Below are 22,821 nucleotides of genomic sequence, written 5' to 3'. Positions count from 1 at the left end.
GTAAACACACAAGCATACTCTCTCTCTCTCTTACTTCTAATTCAGTAATACTACTACAACTACTATTACTACAACTACCACTACTACTACTATACTACAAGATATGAAGTGAGTAGAAAAGTGCCAGAAGACAATAGAGAATAAAAATTTTTCGCGGCGGTGGTGGGGTTTGAACCTGCGACCTTATTGGTACGACAACTCCGCCTGGCAGGTGAGAGCGTGGCTCTACCGTGTGAGCTATCCACGAACACAAAAATATTCGTTTCAAACCCAAGTCATTTCTAGATCCCTCTCTCACCCACTTCTGGGACCGCCGATTCGTTCGCCCACCACCATCGCGAAGTATTTTGACCAGCAGTTAAGCTTAATAGCCAATATTCTCAACACAAACATATAACATAGAAACGATTGAGACATTGAGTATGCTCCGGTGTATGGGGTGAATTTTTAATTCAGAAAAGCGAGTGGAGCAGGCACTTATGTTGGTAACAACAAGATATGAAGTGAGTAGAAAAGTGCCAGAAGACAATAGAGAATAAAAATTTTTTTCGCGGCGGTGGTGGGGTTTGAACCTGCGACCTTATTGGTACGACAACTCCGCCTGGCAGGTGAGAGCGTGGCTCTACCGTGTGAGCTATCCACGAACACAAAAATATTCGTTTCAAACCCAAGTCATTTCTAGATCCCTCTCTCACCCACTTCTGGGACCGCCGATTCGTTCGCCCACCACCATCGCGAAGTATTTTGACCAGCAGTTAAGCTTAATAGCCAATATTCTCAACACAAACATATAACATAGAAACGATTGAGACATTGAGTATGCTCCGGTGTATGGGGTGAATTTTTAATTCAGAAAAGCGAGTGGAGCAGGCACTTATGTTGGTAACAACAAGATATGAAGTGAGTAGAAAAGTGCCAGAAGACAATAGAGAATAAAAATTTTTCGCGGCGGTGGTGGGGTTTGAACCTGCGACCTTATTGGTACGACAACTCCGCCTGGCAGGTGAGAGCGTGGCTCTACCGTGTGAGCTATCCACGAACACAAAAATATTCGTTTCAAACCCAAGTCATTTCTAGATCCCTCTCTCACCCACTTCTGGGACCGCCGATTCGTTCGCCCACCACCATCGCGAAGTATTTTGACCAGCAGTTAAGCTTAATAGCCAATATTCTCAACACAAACATATAACATAGAAACGATTGAGACATTGAGTATGCTCCGGTGTATGGGGTGAATTTTTAATTCAGAAAAGCGAGTGGAGCAGGCACTTATGTTGGTAACAACAAGATATGAAGTGAGTAGAAAAGTGCCAGAAGACAATAGAGAATAAAAATTTTTCGCGGCGGTGGTGGGGTTTGAACCTGCGACCTTATTGGTACGACAACTCCGCCTGGCAGGTACTATACTACTACTACTACTACTACTACTACTTCTACTACTATACTACTACTACTACTACAACTGCTATTACTATAACTACTATTACTACTATTACTACTACTACTACTACTACTACTACTACTACTACTACTACTACTACTACTACTAATAATAATAATAATAATAATAATAATAATAATAATAACCTCTGTAACACAACGACAGTGAGACTACGCTTGATTGAGTTAACCTCGTTTATATAAAGAAAAAGGAGAAAAGGACCCCAAACGTATAATAATAATATTAAAGACAAAATATAAATAAACAAATAAATTAAAAAACAAAACAAAACACCTATATGCTAACTGTTGAGTTGCCTTTACAGTGAAATGGCCAAGTGGATAAGATTTGTAATGTAACATGGGCAATCCAAGTTCGAAACTCAATTAACTATATTTCCATTTTTAATGTCTTACAATATCATTGATTGATGGTTTTTCACATTTAGAATATGGGGATTACTAAAAAGCATTTGTTAGAGGGATAATCTAGTGTTGCTAACAATGTCAGGGCAATGTCCTGTAGAAGGGATAATAATCATTTTTTTTCCAGATCACTCTCAACAACTTTACTTATCATTCTTACCTTTTGCTTCACTTCCTGTAGATGATCTTCTAGAGCTACTGCTAGAACTTTTTCCTGTATACGAGCACACACGCATACACACACACACACACAAAAAGAAAAATATTTATATAAATAAATACAAATCAAAAATATATCAAAAGTAAAGTATATTACTCCAAATAAGAAAAATGAAAAGGATGTTTGTTAGATATTTTACGGGTATGATGAAACAGAAAAGGTGCTAGTACAAAGACAACAAAAAATCCTATGGGCTTGTGAGACAGTATCATTCTCCTGATGTCTCAATTGCTGGGTTGTTGGAGCATTTGAAACACAAGCAAAATCATGTATACCAGTCCCAGACTCAGTCAAGGTTGTTTTATGTTTTTAAATAACAAATCACACTCCTATATCTATTAGATCTGGCGAAAAGTACTTTAAGACAGACTAGCGCCCCATGCATGGTGTTGCAAGCAAATATTACTGTCCCTCTTACACCACAAAAATTGGGATAAACTCAGAATCCGTGGCCCTTATGGATTTGAAGGACTTTTTTTTTTTAACCACTCCATTCATGGCTCAAAAAGTGTCAGAGTGGTTAGGGGGATCACTACTAACTGTAAAGAGACTGGACTCCATCCCACATCTTTGAATTTTTTTTCACAGATAATCAATTGATCCAGCAATAAATGTGTAGCTGAATCTCTTTAGATCTGGTGACAGTAAAGGTGACATAGTATGGGGTTGATTGGTCATTGACCTAGGACATTGCCCAACTAGCCAGGATTTGTGATAGAGAGGATGCATACACTGTGAAGTGTTTACCACAGGCAGTTAGTTCCCAATTCAATGTAATCTCAATTCAATTTAATGCATGGTAGTGAACGCCAGCTTTGACTGATATAGCATAATAGTTAATCCCCTATTTGCATTTGAGATCATAACCGGAGCAATACTTACAAATATTCATCACCAATGCCAGACGGGCAATGATGTTTTGTCGAATAGGGCTAGCAGAAAGCAGGACGACCTGAATATCCTTTGACATCTTAAGGTCCTACAACTCAAAACATAATTTTAAAAAATGCAAAGTCGACTTGAATGTACTATGACATCAAATCAGTTACTCGAGTTTTGAATCTTTATTATGTTGATAATCCACGACAAACGAGTAACAGTCTGATGAGCCAGAGGCACAGGAAGAGCTAAGTTCTTAGATTATTTACGCAACAGAATTTAGTATGGCAGTCAAAATGCTTGATCACATTAAAAAATATATATATATATATTATATATATATATATAATTATATTAATAATAATAATAATAATAATAATAATAATAATAATAATAATAATAATAATAATAATAATAATAATAATAAAAGCCAAATGAGAAGGGAGGAAAATATTGAGATGGGCCACATGAAGAGAAAATAACATTATTTGACTCACCTGACGACTGAGCCAGAGAGGAAGTCAACTGACTGGACTGTCGAATCAATGAGACCCTGTAGAAGTAATTACTCCAAAACGTTTCTTCAGTCACACTGGGGAAACAATGTACAAAATGATTGCTTAAACAGGGCAATAGATGGATCAAGTTGACAACCATTGATTGAAAGACTCATAGCAACAACCCTCCCGTGAAAAGATATCAAGCCACTTTTGTTATTGAGTCATTGGGTGATTTGAAAAAATGATTTGAAGTTTAACTTATACCGTGGTTTTTATATAAAAGCTTAACTCAGCACTCTCAATGTAGAAACAGAATTTTTACTCGACAACAATTATTTCATTATAAGCTCAATAGGTCTCCCACCCCACCCTCAATAATAATTTAAAATTTTAAAAAATTAATTTCATGGTGACTTGTTTATGAACCGATGGCTGTGCCATGTCTATAGAGAATACACTTCAAATCAACATTAAAAAGCAAACTATGCTTGATTCCTAAGAGTTTTTTTAGATGGAGATGACTATAGGTGAGTCTTCAAAAATAAACATTTTGAATAAATTTTGCCTCACTTCAGATCATCTAGACGAAGCATTATATCACAAACTTTAAGAGAAGGGAAATTTCTTGCATTTAAAAAATTTTAAAAATACTTTCTGATATCTATTCATGCTTATTATTTCTGATTTCATTGTGACAATTAAATCAGAATTTAAATATGTCTTCCTTACCAGGAAGGCCTGAAAAACTTTAGTGGAAAGAAAAAAAAAAAAAAAAGAGGAGCAAAGTTCAATTGAATTATGTTTTCCATTTCGATCAGAACAAGATATAGAGAGTAATCCATCATTTTCAAATACGCTATTCTCTGCTTTTGACTAAGCAAGAAATTATCAGACAATACACACACTCAACACAAAAATCAATAACCCTATACAAGTGAGGTCACCTAATTCCATAGAAACAAATATATCCAAATTTTAAAAACATCAAATAATTTCAGAATTTTGCAAATAAGCAAGTAAAGCAGTCATCCTTATTAACCATTATCCATGTTTTGAAAATCCTCAATTGCACTTTGTACATTAAAGGGAAATTAATGAATAAAAAAAATAATTGTTACATGGATTTAAGTTCCGTTTCACCTGAAAATAATAATTTACAATGGTTTACAAATAAATGTAATCACTAATACAGAGTTGTTGGAAAATCTAGTTGCCGTCAGCAGATTTCTTAAGATGTTCATATCCTGAAAAGTTAAATGAACAAAACAAAACCCGAAAAAAAAATATAATTATAAATGAACTGACGTTTTTGGGACCAAATCAAATCTCATCTTTTGTAAGTTGGGATCCTCCTGAAGCGTTGCCAAGGCAATGGGGTAGCATGTGTTGAAGTCAAAGTTGAATTGCACGCCAGATGGAGGCTTGCGCACAAAGTTGCGTTTGTCCTGTATAGAAATTAAGAAGATTTTTTAAAACCTTACCATAAAGGGAACAAACCAATTAAGTTTACCTCTATTTTCTTGAATTTCCTTAACTTTTATGAGAATATTTTATAACAATAAAGCCATTATCTAGCCAAGTCTATTGTTCTATGAGGTAATTTTCTTCTTCTCTTCTTGTCCGTTTTCAACATAAAGCTACTAATTAATGCAGTTAATTGTGACACATAAATTACCTCCCTTTAACATTTTCAATACAGGTATTTTACTTGCTGGTTGAATATGACATTTTAAAAATACATTTAATTGCTTAATTATATACTAAATTTCATCAACGCAATACACAGTGAAAACATGAATATCATCTGAAAACGTTCAGAGCGTAAAATATGGTTAGATGCAAAATTTTAAGCAAAAGTCAACTGAAATAATTGAAATTATAAATATGGTGCTTGAATTTCCCTAAAATGTTATCACTATTATCATCATGATCATAGAAAGAGGAAATCTTCTACTTCACATTAACATGAAACTAGAATTAACCACTGTCACAGTTTAAACAAACAGACGGATTGGGGTGAAGTTATGTTGAAAATGAAATGGGTAACAACAACAACCCCCCCCCCCCCCCCACACACACACACACAAATAAACAAGTATTAATTGTGATGAGGCTTACTCTCCAGAAAATAATATGTTCTTAAGCTTTATGTGAATTAATCTTGTATATCATCTCACTCTAAAAAAAAACGAACCAAAGATGCTGGACTTAGTTTCAATAAAGCTCAAAGGCATTTTATATCTCAGATTCAAGACCTTGCCAAACCTCTTCCTTAGTAAAGTTATAACATTTCAATCATATCCATGGGTCTCGATGGAAATAAAAATTTTGCTCATCATCACTCATAGTTTCTACATGATGCTTGACATTCTAGAAAGTTCAGACACAATAAATGAGGTTCAAAAACTATCAAAGTAATACCTGTGACAGTGCTAGTATTTGTTTTTTGAGATTCTCTTCATCATTGTATCCCACCCAAGGTGGAACAGACGCCTCCTCTTGCTTCGATTTTTCTTTCCTTTCTTCAACAAATTTGTCTTGCTCCTTGTGGAAATCTCCTAAAATTGTCTGAAGGATTTAAAATAATTATGAAGAATATAGAATCATAAAGATAAATTTATCCATCATAATACCAAACTCTTTTATTTGACCTCTTCACCAAAAATAACCTCCTACTTTTTTCTTCTCTTTTTAAAAATAAAATTAACATTTTTTACTTAATTTCTCAATACTTTGAAACATTGCAAATTTGACTACCAAGTTTCAAACAAAACAAGAATGGAAGGTGCAGATTATGAAAATTGATTTTGCTTTATTTTAATTTTAAAACAGTACTTCAAAATGAAATGAAATCAAATGACACAATGAAACTCTGATTGAACACAGTCAGTGGGACTGAGGTGATGACACCTTGCTGGAATAGTACTAAATGAATCAGAGGTCAGGAAGTCGCCCACACACCATATTGGACCACAAGTTTCCATTCCAAAATATTAACTGTACCATTTCATGCCGACTGAGATAAAGCTGGATGGAAAACCTAGATGTAGTTCTAAAAAGGATATAATAATATACATACACATTATCCGACACGACAATCATCTTACCTTTTCTTCCACAGAGGATTTAATTTGTTTTGCAGTGTCTGCCACTGTTTTCCCAGCAGCTTTTCCAAAACTGAACAAAATGTCTGGAAAATAAAGGGAAACATTTTTTTCAATGAGATGGAGAGGGAGAGGTATATACATACAGTGCAACATGCATTCAACGAACTACACGGGATAGCCAGAAAAAGTTTGTTGGATCTGTGTTTCAACGAAGACCGAATACGTGAATAAGGCTGTCAGACAAGAGATAAAAACTGTGATGCAGCCTACTGTATAGGTATTCATTCTATGCAGCTGGTTAAAATACTTGTAACATCTGCCAGCTGGATATATGGAGTACCAACACACAAAAATATGTGTAACCTTAAACATTTATGGTGATTGATACAATTTAGTGAGATATATTCATAAAAATGGCTGGCTGAAAACAAAGAGCTGAATGACGTCAATTTCGTTTCTTCTATATGAACTCAATGTTTGCACATCCTGGTCTTGTAGATTCATACCTTTTTGTTAGCAAAATAATGAATATCATTCCTCCTGAGTTAATCTCTTAGAAAAACAAAACACACATCACCACGCCATATAACACGGCACAGGGGATAACATAGTAGGATGTGGGGGAGGTGGCAAGAATGGAGGGGCGAAGGATTTGTCTACCTTTCGTAAAACTATAGCCTGAGTCCATGGCTATCTGGTGCTTGTCACAGGCGATTGAAAAATAAACATGGCATTGTCATTGTCGCAATGCAGTTCCTTCATTAGTGTGTCAACATACATGATTGTGATAAATACCCACACACTGCGGTCTGACTGTTTTGGGTCAGGCAATGCTATGCTTGAGACTGACCAACAATGTATGTCATATTACAAGACGGTGATCACAAGTTAAAAAAAAAAGAAAAATGAGTTATTTTTTGTGTGCTCAATTAAATAAATGATTCCATTGGTTTAGCTATTGAATACAACTCACAGTAATCAACTTTTTTCTAGGAACGTTGCCTTGTTTTATGATTTGGCTAAAAAAAATTTTTTTAGGTCAGTTCCAGGCTATAAGTTCACGAAGGCTAAAGCCCAGTATATTGCCCCTAAGTCTAAGTTTAGTTTGTCGAAACCATGAAATTGTTCCTGGATACAGTGAAAAATTTACTAAGATAAAGAAGGACAAAATTTGAAAATTCTGTCGCTCGTTGAATCCATTAATTTATCGAATGCGTGTTCGATGAACGGGTGTTGCACTGTAAATATCAGCTCTTTGTTTCATCTAATGTAATTGAAATAAAATTTTGTCTGCAATTTCCAATACCTAAGAGGGACAAGAGCAAACTTTTCAAACAAGTCTTTACGGTAAGAACATTACAATTTTTATCTTACAGTGAAAATGCATTTTATCACATTGATACGAAATATAGGGAATAGAGAAGTGCCAGATGAAAACAGAGATTAAAAATATTGTGGTGTCAGAGCCAAACTTGGGCGGCATCTAACTGACAGACACACATGGCTCTGACACAGCAATATGTTTATTCTGCTTTCACCTGGCACTTCTCTATACCATATATTTATCATCATTATTGATATAAATGCCCGTTAAACAATTTTTTTGAATGTTCTCACATTGTGATGATTCCTTTCCCTTGATTCTTTAGGCTTCAAGATATCCAGCTGATAAACACATACACAATAACACACTACATCTCACCTCATTCTCCAGACCGAGACAGTCGTAGAGGAGACATGAGATATAATTTTGCAGTAAGAGCCCTCCATCCACATCTGTCCTAAAATTTCCTCATTACTGTTGGGCTGTCCATCCAGCATTTTTTCTTTTAGCTGCTCTCTCCTTAGGCCTGCCTCCAAGTTCCCGTGAATAATTGTTTTTGCCAATGTCTAATAGCGAGAAACATGGCAAAATCAAGACAATTTTCTTCTTTTGTCTATAGCAAGAGGGATTTCAGTAGTCTGTTAGAGAAACAATTTTGTAAATCTCTTCATTGCCTTTGATGCACCTATAACATTTATTTCGAATGATTGTTTCCTTTCTAGGATTTCTGAGGGCTATGTCCAGCTTTAACTAACATATAAAAAGATTGATGTAATAAGTGCCTTGTATAATTTCTGTTTGGAACAGAGCACCATGTTCTTGCTTTTTAATATTTATCTAGTCTTGATATTGCATTCGTTGCCATCCACTATCCTGTTTTTAATTTCCGATTTTAAGCTGTCGTCTTTGTCTTTGGTGAATGTAACCCTGAGGTATTTAAAAGATACTATCTCTTCGAGCTATTGACTATTGACCTTTGACTATGATGTTGGCTCTGATGTTGTCTTTACTTTGCATTTATTTTCTTTTACCTCCATTCCAAATGAATTTTCTTCGATGACCAGCCAGTTAGTGACATCTTGTAATTCTTTATTACTTCCTACTATAAGGTCGATGTCATCAGGAAATCTGAGGTTATTGAACGTTCTTCCACCAGTTGAAATGGTTGAAGGGAAATGGGATAGGTCTTCAATCATGATGTTCTCCAGGAATAGATTGAAAACAAACTACACACATACGCACACAAACACATTCACACAAAAAATAAATAGATAAAAATAAAACAATTGAAAAAAACAATAACAAAAAGAAAACAAAACAAACGAGGACAACAACTAAAACGACAAAAGAAACAAACCGAAATCAATAAAGATATACTTATTTCCAAAAATGCATGGTTTAAAGTTTTCAAAAAAGACATTTACAAATTTATTTTGTAGGGTGCAAATGCAAAAGAGAGTCTAGAACTAGAACTAGAGTAGAGATGATGATCTTTGTGGAAAATATGAGGAAATATATATTGTGTGTCTCCATGACTTATCTTTCACGTATGAAAACGCAAAAAAAAAAAAAAAAATATCACGAATATCGATAAATAATGGATGTAAACAAAACGTTGACGTGTTGCCAAAAATAGATGGGCGACAGATTGTTGGCTCTGCAGAGAAGGCCCTGCTCTGCAAACTATTCACTGAAATTGACATTTCAATTTTCTCTAATTTCTACCTCGACTGAATCAGTTATGGTAAAACTCACTTCCAAATTCTTTAGCTGTGCTGAGTGCTTTAGCTGATACATCTTCAAGGGTGTCAAGAGGATTGATGTCCTCAGAAGTTGACGAGGCTTTCCCTTCTCCATCAGAAGACTCAGTTTCAGTCAATCCAGATTTGGAGCTGATACTGGTTTCGACAGAAGTCGAACTGATGCTGTCCTTGCTTTCAGAATGAACTTGGCCTTCATTTTCCTTGTTCTCTTCGTCATCTTTAGGTCTTTGGCCCACTCCTAACCAACTGGTTACCGAGCTAAACATGATGGAACTGAAGAAAAATATTGTTTACAAATTATTAAGGTGGTGATTCTCTTTCTATCGATCCAACACTGTCATCATAACATAAACAGATGTCACGTGATCAGAGTGACGGACATCCAGTGTTAAGATTGATTTTCTTGTAGCCACGTAACAAAAGTCTCTGTTCATGTCTTTAGCATAGATGAATACAGACAGATTAAAAAATAATCATATAGATACTCGCATCAAATGCATTCGTAATAATTGAAAACTAATCGTGTATGTCTTGCATTGCGAAAAATATGCACCAGTGAGAATAAGTAAAAAACATTAAAATCAGTGGTCACCTACAATTTAGACACGAAAATCAGCTGTCATCTGTATCCGGTTTCATTTGATAAACCAGGGTTGCCAGTTTGGCATTTTAAATGCCAGATTCCAAAAATCTGGCATTTTTGAAAACCGTTTGGCATTAGAAAAATCATTTGGCATTTGGCATTTTCATTTGGCATTTTCTTTTCTTGTATATTATACTTCAAATGACACCTTTCTAAACGCGTAAAAACAAATCTCTTCACATCGGAAAACTTTGCTATTAAAACTCACACCCTGAACTAGCCCTGCCTCCCTCAGATATTCACTCAAATTCAGCCCTCGACAAGTATCCTCGTAAGTTTTCTGGGAATCTCCTGCAAAACTCGTGTATATTTGCGTCATGGTCGCCTGTTAACTTTTAACTCTGTTCGTTAGGGTGGTCTGATTTTACAGCATCCAATGATTTCACTCCTTTACGTATTTACCTTTCATGTTAATGTATTTCTTTTCATTCTTAAAATCCAACCGTGGTGTAGTGGTTTAGCACTCCACTTAGTAGTCAGTAAGTAAAAAATTACCCCAACAGGAAATTTAGTATAATTCAAAAAAAAAAAAAGAAAAAAAAAGAAGATAAAACACGCAAGCCACCAGGATATGATAGTAAATTGTCTATCAAAAGTGAGTAGTTTTCTTAGTGGGGGTGGGAGTCAACAGACTTTGGCATTTTTTTGAGTGTTTTGGCATTTTTTGAGTCTTCCCCTGGCATTTTGTTGAAAAATAATCTGGCAACCCTGTGATAAACATGGCAACCTTCTTTGGCGAAGTTCTGCCTGTTACTTCAAGGGCTGTGGACGATGATGAGGACGAAGAAGATCAAACATTTATCTCCTGGTACTAATTGGATAGATTTAAATTGGACGAATTTTATATTTACTCTTATCTATTTGACAGTATTATGATCAAGAATTAATGTTTTTCAAATCAAATTTCAGCCAAGAGAAAACGAAAGTAAGAATTCGCTCACTCACACTCACACTCCACCAAGGGACTTTGACAGAAATTTTAATTTATTTGATCTCAATATGTATATTTCATTATAAAGTGCTTTTCAGCAAAATTATGTATAGGCAATTCTACTACTGAACCAAATTTTTGAAAAGGCTGCCTCTATTCTCACCCCCGGGATGAGAATAGAAAAGCGATCGAGCTCTCACCCCCGGGATGAGAATAGTAATAGAGGTAGTTTCCCCTTCTCGCTATTCTCACCCCTGTAACCAACAGGTAGGGAGGGTAGCCTAGCCTAGCCGCCGTCCGTTCTCGCTATTCTCACCCCTGTTAACCAACAGGTAGGGAGGGTAGCCTAGCCTAGCCGCCGTCCCTTCTCGCTATTCTCATCCCTGTGTAGGGTCAGCATAACACCCCCCCCCCTTCCTCACTACTCTCACCTGATCATCATCATCTCTCTCGTGACTACTTTTAGTGGTACTGGACGTAAGGAGGGTGAACATGCAGCCCCGCCCCTTCTCGCTATTCTCATCCCTGTGTAGGGTCAGCTTAGCACCCCCCTTCCTCACTACTCTCATCTGATCATCATCATCTCTCTCGTTACTACTTTTAGTGGCACTGGACGTAAGGAGGGTGAACATGCAGCCCCACCCCTTCTCGCTATTCTCATTCCTGTTAACCAACAGGTAGGGAGGGTAGCCTAGCCTAGCCGCCGTCCCTTCTCGCTATTCTCATCCCTATTAACCAACAGCTAGGGAGGGTAGCCTCGCCTAGCCGCCGTCCCTTCTCGCTATTCTCATCCCTGTGTAGGGTCAGCTTAGCAACACCCCCCCCCCCCCCCTTCCTCGCCACTCTCACCTGATCATCAAATCTCTCGTGGTACTGGACGTAAGGAGGGTGACCTTATATGTCGCGCATTTAAAATGTAGACTGGCTGGCTTGAGATATGGGAATCATTGTTGGAAATCTGTCTACGGGATATTCTCTCTCTCTCTCTCTCTCTCTCTCTCTCTCTCTCTCTCTCTCTCTCTCTCTCTCTCTCTCTCTCTCTCTCTTCTCTCTCTCTCTCTCTCTCTCTCTCTCTCTCTCTCTCTCTCTCTCTCTCTCTCTCTCTCTCTCTCTCTCTCTCTCTAAGAGAATTTGTGACCTGAACTGTTGCATTTCAAAACGAGCTTAAGATGGTCGCTGGAATTTGAATCAGGATTTTCCTGGGATGAGATTGTAGGGCATAAGTTATAATTTAAGGGATAAAACTTTGGCCTGAATTCAATTTTGATGAAAAGTTAAGATGTTAAATCACTTGCCCGATCAAGAGTTTTGATTTACCAATTTCTGATTATAAATCATTCAAATCTGAATTATACCCTATTTTATCCACGATTAAAAGGGATATTGAATTGACTCTGAATAACTTTCTCCGGTTATTCAGAGTCGACTCTGAATAACTGTCTACGGTTATTCAGAGTCGGGGAGTCCACTCTGAATAACTGTAGACAATTGACTCTGAATAACTGTCTACAGTTATTCAGAGTCGGGGAGTCCACTCTGAATAACTGTAGACAGTTATGAGTGATGAACTTCCAGTTACCAACCACACGGTTTTTCTGTTTGTTTTTTTTTCTTCTCTCCCACATCTGTTTAACCCTACGGGAAAAAATCGTTTTACTTTTTCGTATTTTCTTGTCTCTTCTGTCATGGCAGTTTTTTGCATCTGTGATTTGCATTGCGGCCGCAAAATTTGCAATTTTTTGCAAATTGTCGAGATTTTGCAAAAAAATAAAAAAATAAAAAATAAAAGAAATATTTTTAAAAATATAGTGAGGACCAGTGATGATAATCTTCCGCGGATTTCGGGGATTTTAGGATTTGTTCATAAATGTTCAGTTGTTTTTTGTCATGTCAAACATAAACAACTCCAAGCAAAAGGACAATTCTTCCTGGGGAAAATTAGATATATAAATACAACAATATAAAGATATCAAAATTCATCCATATACAAAACATCTATGGATTTTTTTCTTAGACCCAACTCTCAGAAATATATTAAAAAATCGGGCCACAGCCGCTGGGTCATTTTTATTATATTAAATTGAGCTTTTATATAGAGCAATATCCACTAAACATGCTCAAAGTGCTTTACAAGAGGTCCCTGGCCAACAGCAACGCTTAACATTTAGAACAGGACATGGCACCTGTTAAGCGATAATACAATTTTTTTTCGGACAGAGACAATGCTTTTAAGATAAGATAAGATATACTTTATTCATTTTAAAAAAATGGAAAATCGTTTCCAGACGTGGCATGCATGAAAATGTATAAACACAAAGTTGAGAATCTATGGCGACAATGTATATATATATATATATATATATATATTATATATATATATAATATATATATATATATATAATATATATATATATATATATATATATATATATATATATATATATATATATATATATATATATAATATAATATAATATATGCAAATGCACAAAAATGTAAAAATATACAACGAAGAACCAATAGCAACACTTTATATATTAATTTGATAAATTAACGGCCAGGTACTCATTTTATAACTGAGTACTGTGGGAGAATGCGAGTAAAGAGAAAAGGTTCCAAGAACTCATCTATACACCGTGAGAGGCTGGATCCCAGGACCCTCTGATCTGAAAGCGAGTGTGTCATACCACAAGACCACATAGCCGCACAATCAGCTCATTGCTGGAGTGCCAAATAGACGTTTACCAAAGTACTGGCCTGGCTAGGGTCTTGGCATTTATGCACTTGTTTCGTTAAAGGCAGTTTTCTATATCTATTTGAAAGGTTTTATGTCGAGTTCTTGCCAGTTATCAAGTTTCAGTTGTAATCTTTTCAAGCACTTCGTTTTTTCCAAATTGTTTATCACATAACTTTCTCTTATTTCCACAAATTAAAGTCACACATTCCTTTTTTCCCTTTATTTACATTTACATTCACTATTTTATACACTTCCTAATGATTATCCAATTGAATTATAAATGTCAAACATCAAGAGTGATTTATAAATAGCAGATAGTTAATGAATGTCTTATATTACAGGGGTTTTTTTCATGTTATATAAAAACCTTTATTGATGAAAGTTTTAATGAGTATCAACAGTAAGGTTTTAAAATAACAAGTGAATTTTTCTTAAAGACGTAATAAAAGACACGCATTTTTTTCTGCCTTATCCTATATCACAAGTGTTTTAAAGCTAGAATTTGTAGGTGAAAAATCATCATTGTTGACATTCATGCATAGTGCTTGAGAATAAAAAATAATAAAAACTTCTGTAATGTAATGCAATCCAACATTCATCACAATGGTTAAATAAATAAGGCCATTTAAAAAAAGTTTTAAAAAAAATGATTTGCACAAAGAAAAATAGTAATGAATATGTCAACTCTTAAGTTAAATTTTTTTAAAATAAAAAAAAACCTCAACCAGGAACCGAACCATCAACTCTAAAATGGTGAGGGAATGTGTATACCATTCAGCCAAGAGAACCGTAGGCAGAAGAACACAAAATTTTGTTTATGAAATGACATTGACAGTTCCCGTTTGATACCCTTAGTTAAGAGTTCTTGTTCCTGTATTTTTGTCTCTTATCCTTTTGAATTGGGATCTCCAACCCCAGTTATCTGTGTCAAGATTTTGGGTTTCAATCTAGATAAACGTCGGTTTACTTAGGTTTTGTGATTTTCATGGAGAAAAAAAAAGAGAGAATGCTCCATGGTAATTTATTGTCCGTCGATGTACACATCCATCCTAGTCTAAGGTCTGTCTTCTAAAGTAATCTGGAATTTCTAAAAACAGAATTTTGGGAACCTCTTGTTTTGTCTTTTTATCCAATCGTGAAAGTTAAAAAATTTCAGCGTATGAACATTTCTTCTGTTTACGTTATTTCATCGTTGAACTACAGATATTTTTTCCACACCTTTTTTTTTCTCTTTTTTTTCACTAAGTGGATTAATTAATGAATTGTTCTTTTCCTTCTCTGTTAGTTGGTTTACACCAACTCATTCGAAAGGTCAGGGTTCTTTGTAGTCAATTTTGACTTCAAAAGTGACCAAATGGAAGCTCACATGGTGATTTAAAAAGAATTGTTTAGACTAATTTTAAACATTGTTATTATTTTTAATTAAATTTATTTATTTATGTTTTTATTTTTTGTTAAATTTTTAAAAGATAATTTTAACAATTAATACAGTCTAAGCCGGTTTATCGGGACGGCTCGATTCCCAACAAATCGTCCCAATTAAGCAGTATCCCAATTAAGTGATGGCCATGAAATTGAGTGACATTTCATGTCTCACTCATTACCCATCACACCATTGGTCAGTTGACCCATGAACATGACAATGGCAGTTGATGGCACTGAAAAGGGATACAGGTAAATTCTATTGTTCACATCTCTATTGACCGCACACCCAATTCGTTCATACCTCTGTGATGAGCGGTATGACCACACTCACATAGTTGACCATCCCATTAGACTAATTTCCATTATGAACCATGGTTTTAAACTATTGAAGACAATGAAAAAGCTCTTTTATGGAGACAGTCATTGTCAAAGTCCGTCCCCATTAAGCGGCTGACTGTCCCAAGCGGATGGGAATTGGAAAGGGTATAATTTTTAAATAGAAAAAATTATGTTCCCAAGGAATTATCCCAATAAAGCATCTGCCCCAATAAAGCGACGTCCCCAATACTGATTTGGACTGTAATAGAAACAGGATTCTCATTTTTGTCAATTTGGCCACACATGCGGCCTTCTGGTAACCCTTCTGTGAACCTATCCTGGCCAGTGAGGACAGGCTACATTCAGAGCATCGCGAATGTTAAATTTGTTGAAGTGCTTCAGAATGGGGACTTAAAGTTAAAACGAAGTGAATAGATGTTGCTGTAATAGAGTAAAACCTAACGCAACTCTAGTGATGAAAGTTAGAATTTTTTATATGTTGTGGGTTAAAATATGTAAACATGATGATTGTTGGTTTTTAGGTCTACTTTGAAGACACTTAGTCTATTTGCTACATAAACTTTGAAATGAGAAAATGATATTAGACATCAAGTTACCTTTGGAAGCATGTTTCTATCTGTCTTACAACTGCGGCTATGTGGTTTAGTGGTATGACACTCAGAAAGTCCTGGGTTCGAGCCTCACACTCGGCGTATAGTTGAGTCCTTGGAAAAGGCTCTTTACTCACATTCTCTCACTGTACTCAGGTGTAAAATGAGTACCTGGCCGTTAACAGCGTTGTCTTTGTCCGAAAAATTGTAATATCGCCTAACAGGCGTCATGTCCCGTCCTACATGTTAAATGTTGCTGTTGACCAGGGACCCCTTGTAAAGCGCTTTGAGCACATTTAGTGGAAATTGCCCTATATAAAGCTCAATTTAATAAAAAACTTTTTAAAATTGTAGCCAGATGTGATTCAGTAAGATTGCATTCTCGATAATAGTAGTATGGAAAGTGTAGGTAAAGTTTGATGTACATTAAAGTTTGTTTTTGTTCCTATTTTTGCCATTTTATTTTCTCTTTTTCTACTCTTTTCAGTGAACCAATCCTACACTGGTCCAAAAGGATGAAAGCTGAGCTGGAAAGAAGCGGTGGTCAGAAAATCCCGTGCACCAACTTAGTGGTTGCCCTTGGGCTCGAAGCTAATGGTAATGCTGGCGACATGAGTGCATTTTATTTTCCTTTCTTTTATTTTTTTTTTCAAATCATTTTATTCTTTTTCTTGTTTTTTTTTTTTTTTTTTTTTTTTGTAATGGTTATTTTACAAAATAGCATATCATAAGCTTTGGTGAATAAATGAAACCCACATGGACTTGGATATTTAATCTTACTAATAAATGATCTCACATTTTGCACTATTGTGACCTGTCAACTCAATCTGGTATCATTTTAGAATGCTAAAAATTTAGTCTAGATTAAAATTCTAAGTTAGATATAATATGTACTTTTGTTGAATAGAAGGGGGAGGGGGGGACAGAAAGGAAAAAGAAAAATCAGATTAACCAATTCTGATCGTCTTGACATTTTAAACTTCGTATTTTCGTGTCTGATTTATTCCTTATTGATTATGATACATAATTGAGACAGGGAGTTACACATTCCTGCCAACCCTTACACTTTTGGCGCAATTATTCCTTTTTTCACTATCCGTCATTGTCTCTAAAATTCCAATTTTCTATAATGATGATAATTGGAAAGAAGAAAATATTGGAGGGGGGGGGGGGGGGGGGATTAAAAGGTAAATTTTCTTTTTAATGATTGCCAAAAGGGAGCTAAATAGGAAAGTTAAATGCGCTCCTTCCCCCATTCTGTTAACTTATACATGTGATATGTAGTTTTGCCAGCTGTGTCTGAATACTATCTTTATGTGTTTGGAGGCAAAGTTGGTGGTAATTGTGATATAGAATTACCCATTGTTAAAAGATTCCTACTTTTTGTCTCAAATTCCTATTTTCTGACATTCTGATTTCACTTTTGGAATATGAAGGGTTGACAGGTCTGGTTACATTATATATCTCTAGTTACTTGATATTGAAGATTCCCAGTGAATATGAGTATTTTTTCTGTTTTGTAATGGAGAACTTGAGGTGTTCTTGAACGTATGATGTAGTAATAGTCAAAGTGATCTTATGATCACAGAATTTATATTGATTTCCATAGCATGAAATGGGACGCTAACAATGTTACTCTCTGAATATTATGTCAGTGGATTGCAGATTACTTTTCACCAAATCTATTATCAGTCCAACCACCCAATTACTGTTGTGTGGATAAGGAAACCAGGAAACAGTCCTCATGTAACATGGATTGATCCAGGTTTGTTTGTGCGTGAATCTCATTATTGCTGTTAATTCAATTTCCCAGCTTTCACTGAAATCTACGTCAAGCAATTCAGCTACGAAATTGTGGGTGGAATTTTCACCAGCCTTCAAAACGACGACCCTTTCACTGTATCCCAAACCTCTCCCACAGACAAGACCTGTTACATCTACAGGTGTCACAGTAATCCCAATATCATTGTTGTACAGTGTAACAGAGATGTTCCATCCGACCACACTTTTGATTGGGCGAAACTTGTGAGTACAAAATATTTTTATCTTGTGTCATTCTAAGGTGTAATTATGTTGGTTTTTTTGTTACATTTTTATCCTATCATTACAGATTTTATGAGTACAGTGCTCAGGAATCAAGCACTCTGAATTTTTCTGCGGACTCAATGCTCCTATGCCCTAATTAAGTAAAATCTTCTAAGTTTCCAAAGCTGTTTGCACTATATTGTTGTTTTGAAACTGTCATCGACCCATTTAAAATGACAAATGATAAATCACTTGTGAAGCGTGCAAATACCAAGAATTCATGCTCTTTCATGTGTGTAAAGTTGATAATTAAAGCTAGATTTTGGCAGTGTCCCAAGGTGAATAGCATTGGACCTAAGACCAATCCATGGCTTTAGTCTAGCCCACCGGTGCCTTGCCTTGCCATCATGTCATTTAAAAACCATTCAGTTGTTATTGTTTTAGATTTTATAATGGACCTTTTCTGTCTGTTTCATCATCACGGTGTGAATATGAAATTTTTATACAAGGGATGTAGTAGAATAGGAGAGTTTGAATAAAACATCATCAGTTGGATTCTGTCCACTAAGCACACCTTATTAAGTACCTTGTTTTTTCTCTTTTTAGATATTTTAAAAACTGCTTTAAAAATTGATTACAGAGCAGAGTTTGTTTAGTGAGTGTGCTGATATAGTGATAAAATTATAGAGTAAAACTTCGGTTGCAGACCCAGAGTGTGCTTATTGCTAGATCCTACTGAAAACCAGAATGTGTATAAAAAGAGACCAATGTATTCAAATGTAAATTTTAGATTTTGCACCGTATTGTTGGTGATGCAAAAATACAAAGTGCTCATCGTCCTTCTTTTCTATTTGATTTCGTTTTTTAGTTACTTTGATATGAGTAAAGATTTCTTTCATTTCAAAACTTCAAGCTGTCCATTTATTGGTATGTATTGATTGTTTCCTTCTTTCTCATTTCCCATTCCATTATAGATATATGACCATATAGATCTCAGCGTGGCCTACATAGCTGTACTAACAACAAACACATCTGCCAATTTTTGTAGTGATGTGCCGTCATCTGATCTGGATACTCCATTTTTACGAGCACTCAAGAGTGAGAAGTTCCTTGGTACTCCGATATGCAAAATTTTAGAGCAGCCCAATATGTTGACAGGATTAGCTGCTCAGTGTAAGTGAATGTGTAGTTGACAGTTAAAATCCCATCACACATGAAATGATTTCATTCATATAAAGTACTTGTTTTCACTTTACAAAAGCTCTTGTAGAAAGAAGTCCATGATCACAAAACGGTTGCAAAAGCACTTCTTATAAAATGTGAATAGAATGTACAGTATCTACTTTTAACTACAAAAATTTGTGTTTCATGATTCCATGTGTTTACTCTCTATTATTAAAATCAACGTTCCATTTCAAACAATGGAGAGTTTATACATATAATAGTGGATTCAGAGATGACCCACTTTTACCTCTTTACAATGTCTGGAGATTTACAAAATTCATCGCATCATTTAGCATGATTTTATAATCTGGTCTAGGAGTGATGAAACCTTAATCACAAATCTAAAAAAAGATGAAATGACAACAAAACAAAAAAAGACAATAAAGTAATAGATCATTGCTGCTACGCTAAATCATTTGGATGGTAGATTACAATTATGATGCATAAGCTAAATGCTGACTCCATTCCCTGCTGGTCACCATGGCCGAATGGATTAGCTATATATGGATGTTCAATAAATCAAACCAATGAGATATTTCTTTCGATTGTTTTATATAGGCTTTCTGTCCCTTTACTACATATTGAAAATGTAAATTTAATTTTTTTTCTCTCTCTCTTTTCTATTTTGTTTTAAAGTTCCATTTTTTCAGTACACTTATTGTCTCAAGAGATTTTGTTATCTGCTTCAGCTAATACATTTTTTTGTTTAAGCTGAGTGGATAAGGATAAGAGAAAAAAATCAGAACTGGTTTTCATTCACGAAAGCTGCAGTTGTGTATCGTAATTGAATTGCCTACTTGTGTCTAAAAGTGACAAGATTGCACCATGTTCTTGAATAGTTACACAATTATATTTTCAGCATTAATTTGTAAAAGAGTTCATCAAAAGTAGATTTATATAAAATTATTACAATTATTTTTTTTTTTATGTGGAAAGAAACATCACCTATACTAACTGTAAATGGTAGGCCATTTTTATCAGTTTTTAAAAGTTGTATTGTAATTTATTCTTTAGGACAAAAGAGATAAATTATCTTAAATTCTCTTTAATTTAGTGTTTAGCGGGGTCCCAGGTTTGAGAGATTTTGCCAGGATGAGGGTCATTTAAATCGATCGATATTTGAAGGATGTTTTCTGGCCAAATTTTTAAATCGTGTCTTTCCAGGGCACAGCAGTTAACTGGTTAAACAGTCATGTATTTCCTGGTTACATTGATGTCTACCTCCTTATTATCACTGATCGTTGTTATGTTATTTCTCTTCCAGTAATGACGTTTTTCCAAGTGCATCAATGTAAAGCTGTCATTTACATCTGTTACAAAGAGAATAAGTATGTGGATATTTCTGATGTCAAGTGTTTCCTTCCTATCTTGAATGTGACTCCCATCAAGGACATTACTGAGGTATTTTTGGTTTTGAGATAATGTGTTTGATACACTTTTTTAACTTTATGACCTTTTCAGCGCAAAAATGAACTACCAAGAGAATGCCAAGATTGAGGGCCAGATGCAATTATATGAAGTAAATTAATAGTAGAAAATCTAGGATTTCTATCTTTCTATTCAAAACCTAGGTCCTATGTATTACGAAAGGGTCTAAGACTTTTTTTATCTGCTATAATTAAGGGCTGATAGTTTTATCGATTCTGTTTACATAGGTCATGGTAGCTAAAGAATAAGTATTGTTATTATCAGGCTTGGCTGTCTTACTTTTATTTTTGGATAGATATTTCACACACATCTCTTATTTAGTATCAATCATTTTCCAAAAAACTGTATTCAGTTCATTTTCATTACTTTGTCTTTTTTCTTCTTTATTTCAGCCTAACAAGAATGCTGAGCAAATGTTGAAAGATATTATCGAGCTTCATTCTAATCATGACACGCTCTACATGTAAAGTGAGCTTCTGGAAAAATAAAATATGAACGAATGAAAGAAATTTTATAAAGACAAACAAAACAATGATGAATCAATATGAATGCAAGTCCAATTTCATACATCTAGTCTGTATGATTTTATATTGTGATCCGTTTGGAATTATCAGACCCATGTAGATGGAATGTTTTTTTCCTTTTTTAGTGATGTGAAGAGGACAGTAGCAATTGTTTGCTATTCTCAGAATAGGAAGCTAGTACTTTGCACCAGATCCATCAGACCAGCTACCCAATGATGGCTTGGTGAGCATGGATATTAGAAAATATTAGGTACATGGTGGTGCCACTGCAAAATATTTCGGCCTCTGAAAATTAGAATCTGTATTCCTACCCCGAAAAACATAACACAGGGCTTTCTCTATATTCGTACATAATAATAGGTACTGATCTGTGGGTTATCAACTAATGCTTGTTACCATTTGGATACGACAAGAGATTGCAGATCACTCTCTCACCTAGTCAAGTAAATTTTCATAATTTAGCTTGCCCAGTGGAGAAATTAAGACGTTTGTGGTTTTATTTGTGTGCTTTCCCCTGCATTTATCCTTGATTTTATGTTCAAGCAGCTTTACGAAACGTTTCATTGTGGAATGGTTTACAGAAAAAAACACTTTTTTAAAAACCCATTCTTGAACTTCTTTTTATATTTTCCACTGTATCATTTTCACACCTTTTTTTTTCCTTGAACAGACATACATTTATGAACGTTAGTGGAATGTTATGATTTTAAATTTATACTGTAAAACCCAATTAATACCGTCACATTTAGAACCATCAAGTATTTTATGAATAGTTTTACGATCATTGTGAATATCATGTTAAAGAGGTAGAGAAAGGGTTGTATTTACAGCTTTCAATATTTTTTGTGATTTTGTTATTATTTTTTATACTTAATTGCAATAAATACTTTGACGGAATTTCATTATACTTACTTTTACTTGTTATTTTTATTTCCTTCTTTTGATAAATGTTTGAGTTTGAGGCTAACCTCCCATAGTGGGCAGGGAGATCACTATTTCTTCTATATCAGTTTTATAGCTTGCTTTTTGTCTTTGTCATTTCGAATGATCTCTCAATATACATTTAATATCTTGGTAATGGTTAATTGGAACGATTATAGAGCTTCCATCTAACTTGTAAAAACATTTTATTTTTTCAAATGACACTAAACGAAATCAGTATTCATATTAAGTGGAAAGATTAGGGAAAAAACGAGCAATGTCAATCCAGAATGAAGATGAGAGCAATGTAGAAAGGGAAAACAGATATAGGGGGGGGAGAAGACTCGACAAGAGTGACCTCTCAGCTCATCATGC

General features: G+C 35.0%; 2 protein-coding genes across 5 annotated transcripts in view; one reads left to right on the top strand and one right to left on the bottom strand.

Annotated features, from left to right (window-relative positions):
- The window catches only part of LOC144967763 (synapse-associated protein 1-like), a 74,901-nt gene extending 64,878 nt beyond the window's left edge, over positions 1 to 10,023 (bottom strand). For 2 of the 4 annotated variants that reach the window (XM_078905369.1, XM_078905371.1), the window contains exons 1-6: positions 9,652 to 10,015; positions 6,573 to 6,655; positions 5,887 to 6,033; positions 4,771 to 4,910; positions 3,463 to 3,557; positions 2,027 to 2,080 (exon numbers count right to left, since the gene is read on the bottom strand). In XM_078905369.1, coding sequence (XP_078761495.1) covers positions 2,027 to 2,080; positions 3,463 to 3,557; positions 4,771 to 4,910; positions 5,887 to 6,033; positions 6,573 to 6,655; positions 9,652 to 9,925 — 793 coding nt within the window. In that variant the 5' untranslated portion in view covers positions 9,926 to 10,015. Of the gene's footprint in view, positions 1 to 2,026; positions 2,081 to 3,462; positions 3,558 to 4,770; positions 4,911 to 5,886; positions 6,034 to 6,572; positions 6,656 to 9,651 lie in introns of all 4 variants that reach the window. The other 2 variants (XM_078905370.1, XM_078905368.1) reach the window with 2 other exon arrangements.
- Positions 10,024 to 11,009: 986 nt separating this feature from the next.
- Positions 11,010 to 22,430, top strand: LOC144967762 (proteasome assembly chaperone 1-like). The gene is made up of 6 exons (XM_078905367.1): positions 11,010 to 11,110; positions 16,812 to 16,921; positions 18,138 to 18,349; positions 19,324 to 19,522; positions 20,838 to 20,974; positions 21,394 to 22,430. Exons 1-6 carry the CDS (start codon positions 11,022 to 11,024, stop codon positions 21,466 to 21,468), a joined length of 822 nt encoding a protein of 273 aa, XP_078761493.1. The 5' UTR covers positions 11,010 to 11,021; the 3' UTR covers positions 21,469 to 22,430.
- Positions 22,431 to 22,821: the final 391 nt, after the last annotated feature.

Source organism: Berghia stephanieae, chromosome 3 (assembly GCF_034508935.2).
Source record: "Berghia stephanieae isolate SIO BIC M18660-M18661 chromosome 3, UCSD_Bste_1.3, whole genome shotgun sequence".
NCBI lineage: Eukaryota > Metazoa > Mollusca > Gastropoda > Nudibranchia > Aeolidiidae > Berghia > Berghia stephanieae.
This window is presented reverse-complemented; position numbering and strand designations above follow the sequence as displayed.

What these genes read in the sequence shown, in the direction of transcription:
- LOC144967762 (XM_078905367.1), top strand. Translation starts at nt 11,022, where the DNA reads ATGGCAACCTTCTTTGGCGAAGTTCTGCCTGTTACTTCAAGGGCTGTG. An exon ending in CCTTGGGCTCGAAGCTAATG is followed by an intron (nt 16,922 to 18,137) that starts GTAATGCTGGCG and finishes TCAATTTCCCAG; the next exon opens with CTTTCACTGAAATCTACGTC. An exon ending in CTTTTGATTGGGCGAAACTT is followed by an intron (nt 18,350 to 19,323) that starts GTGAGTACAAAA and finishes ATTCCATTATAG; the next exon opens with ATATATGACCATATAGATCT.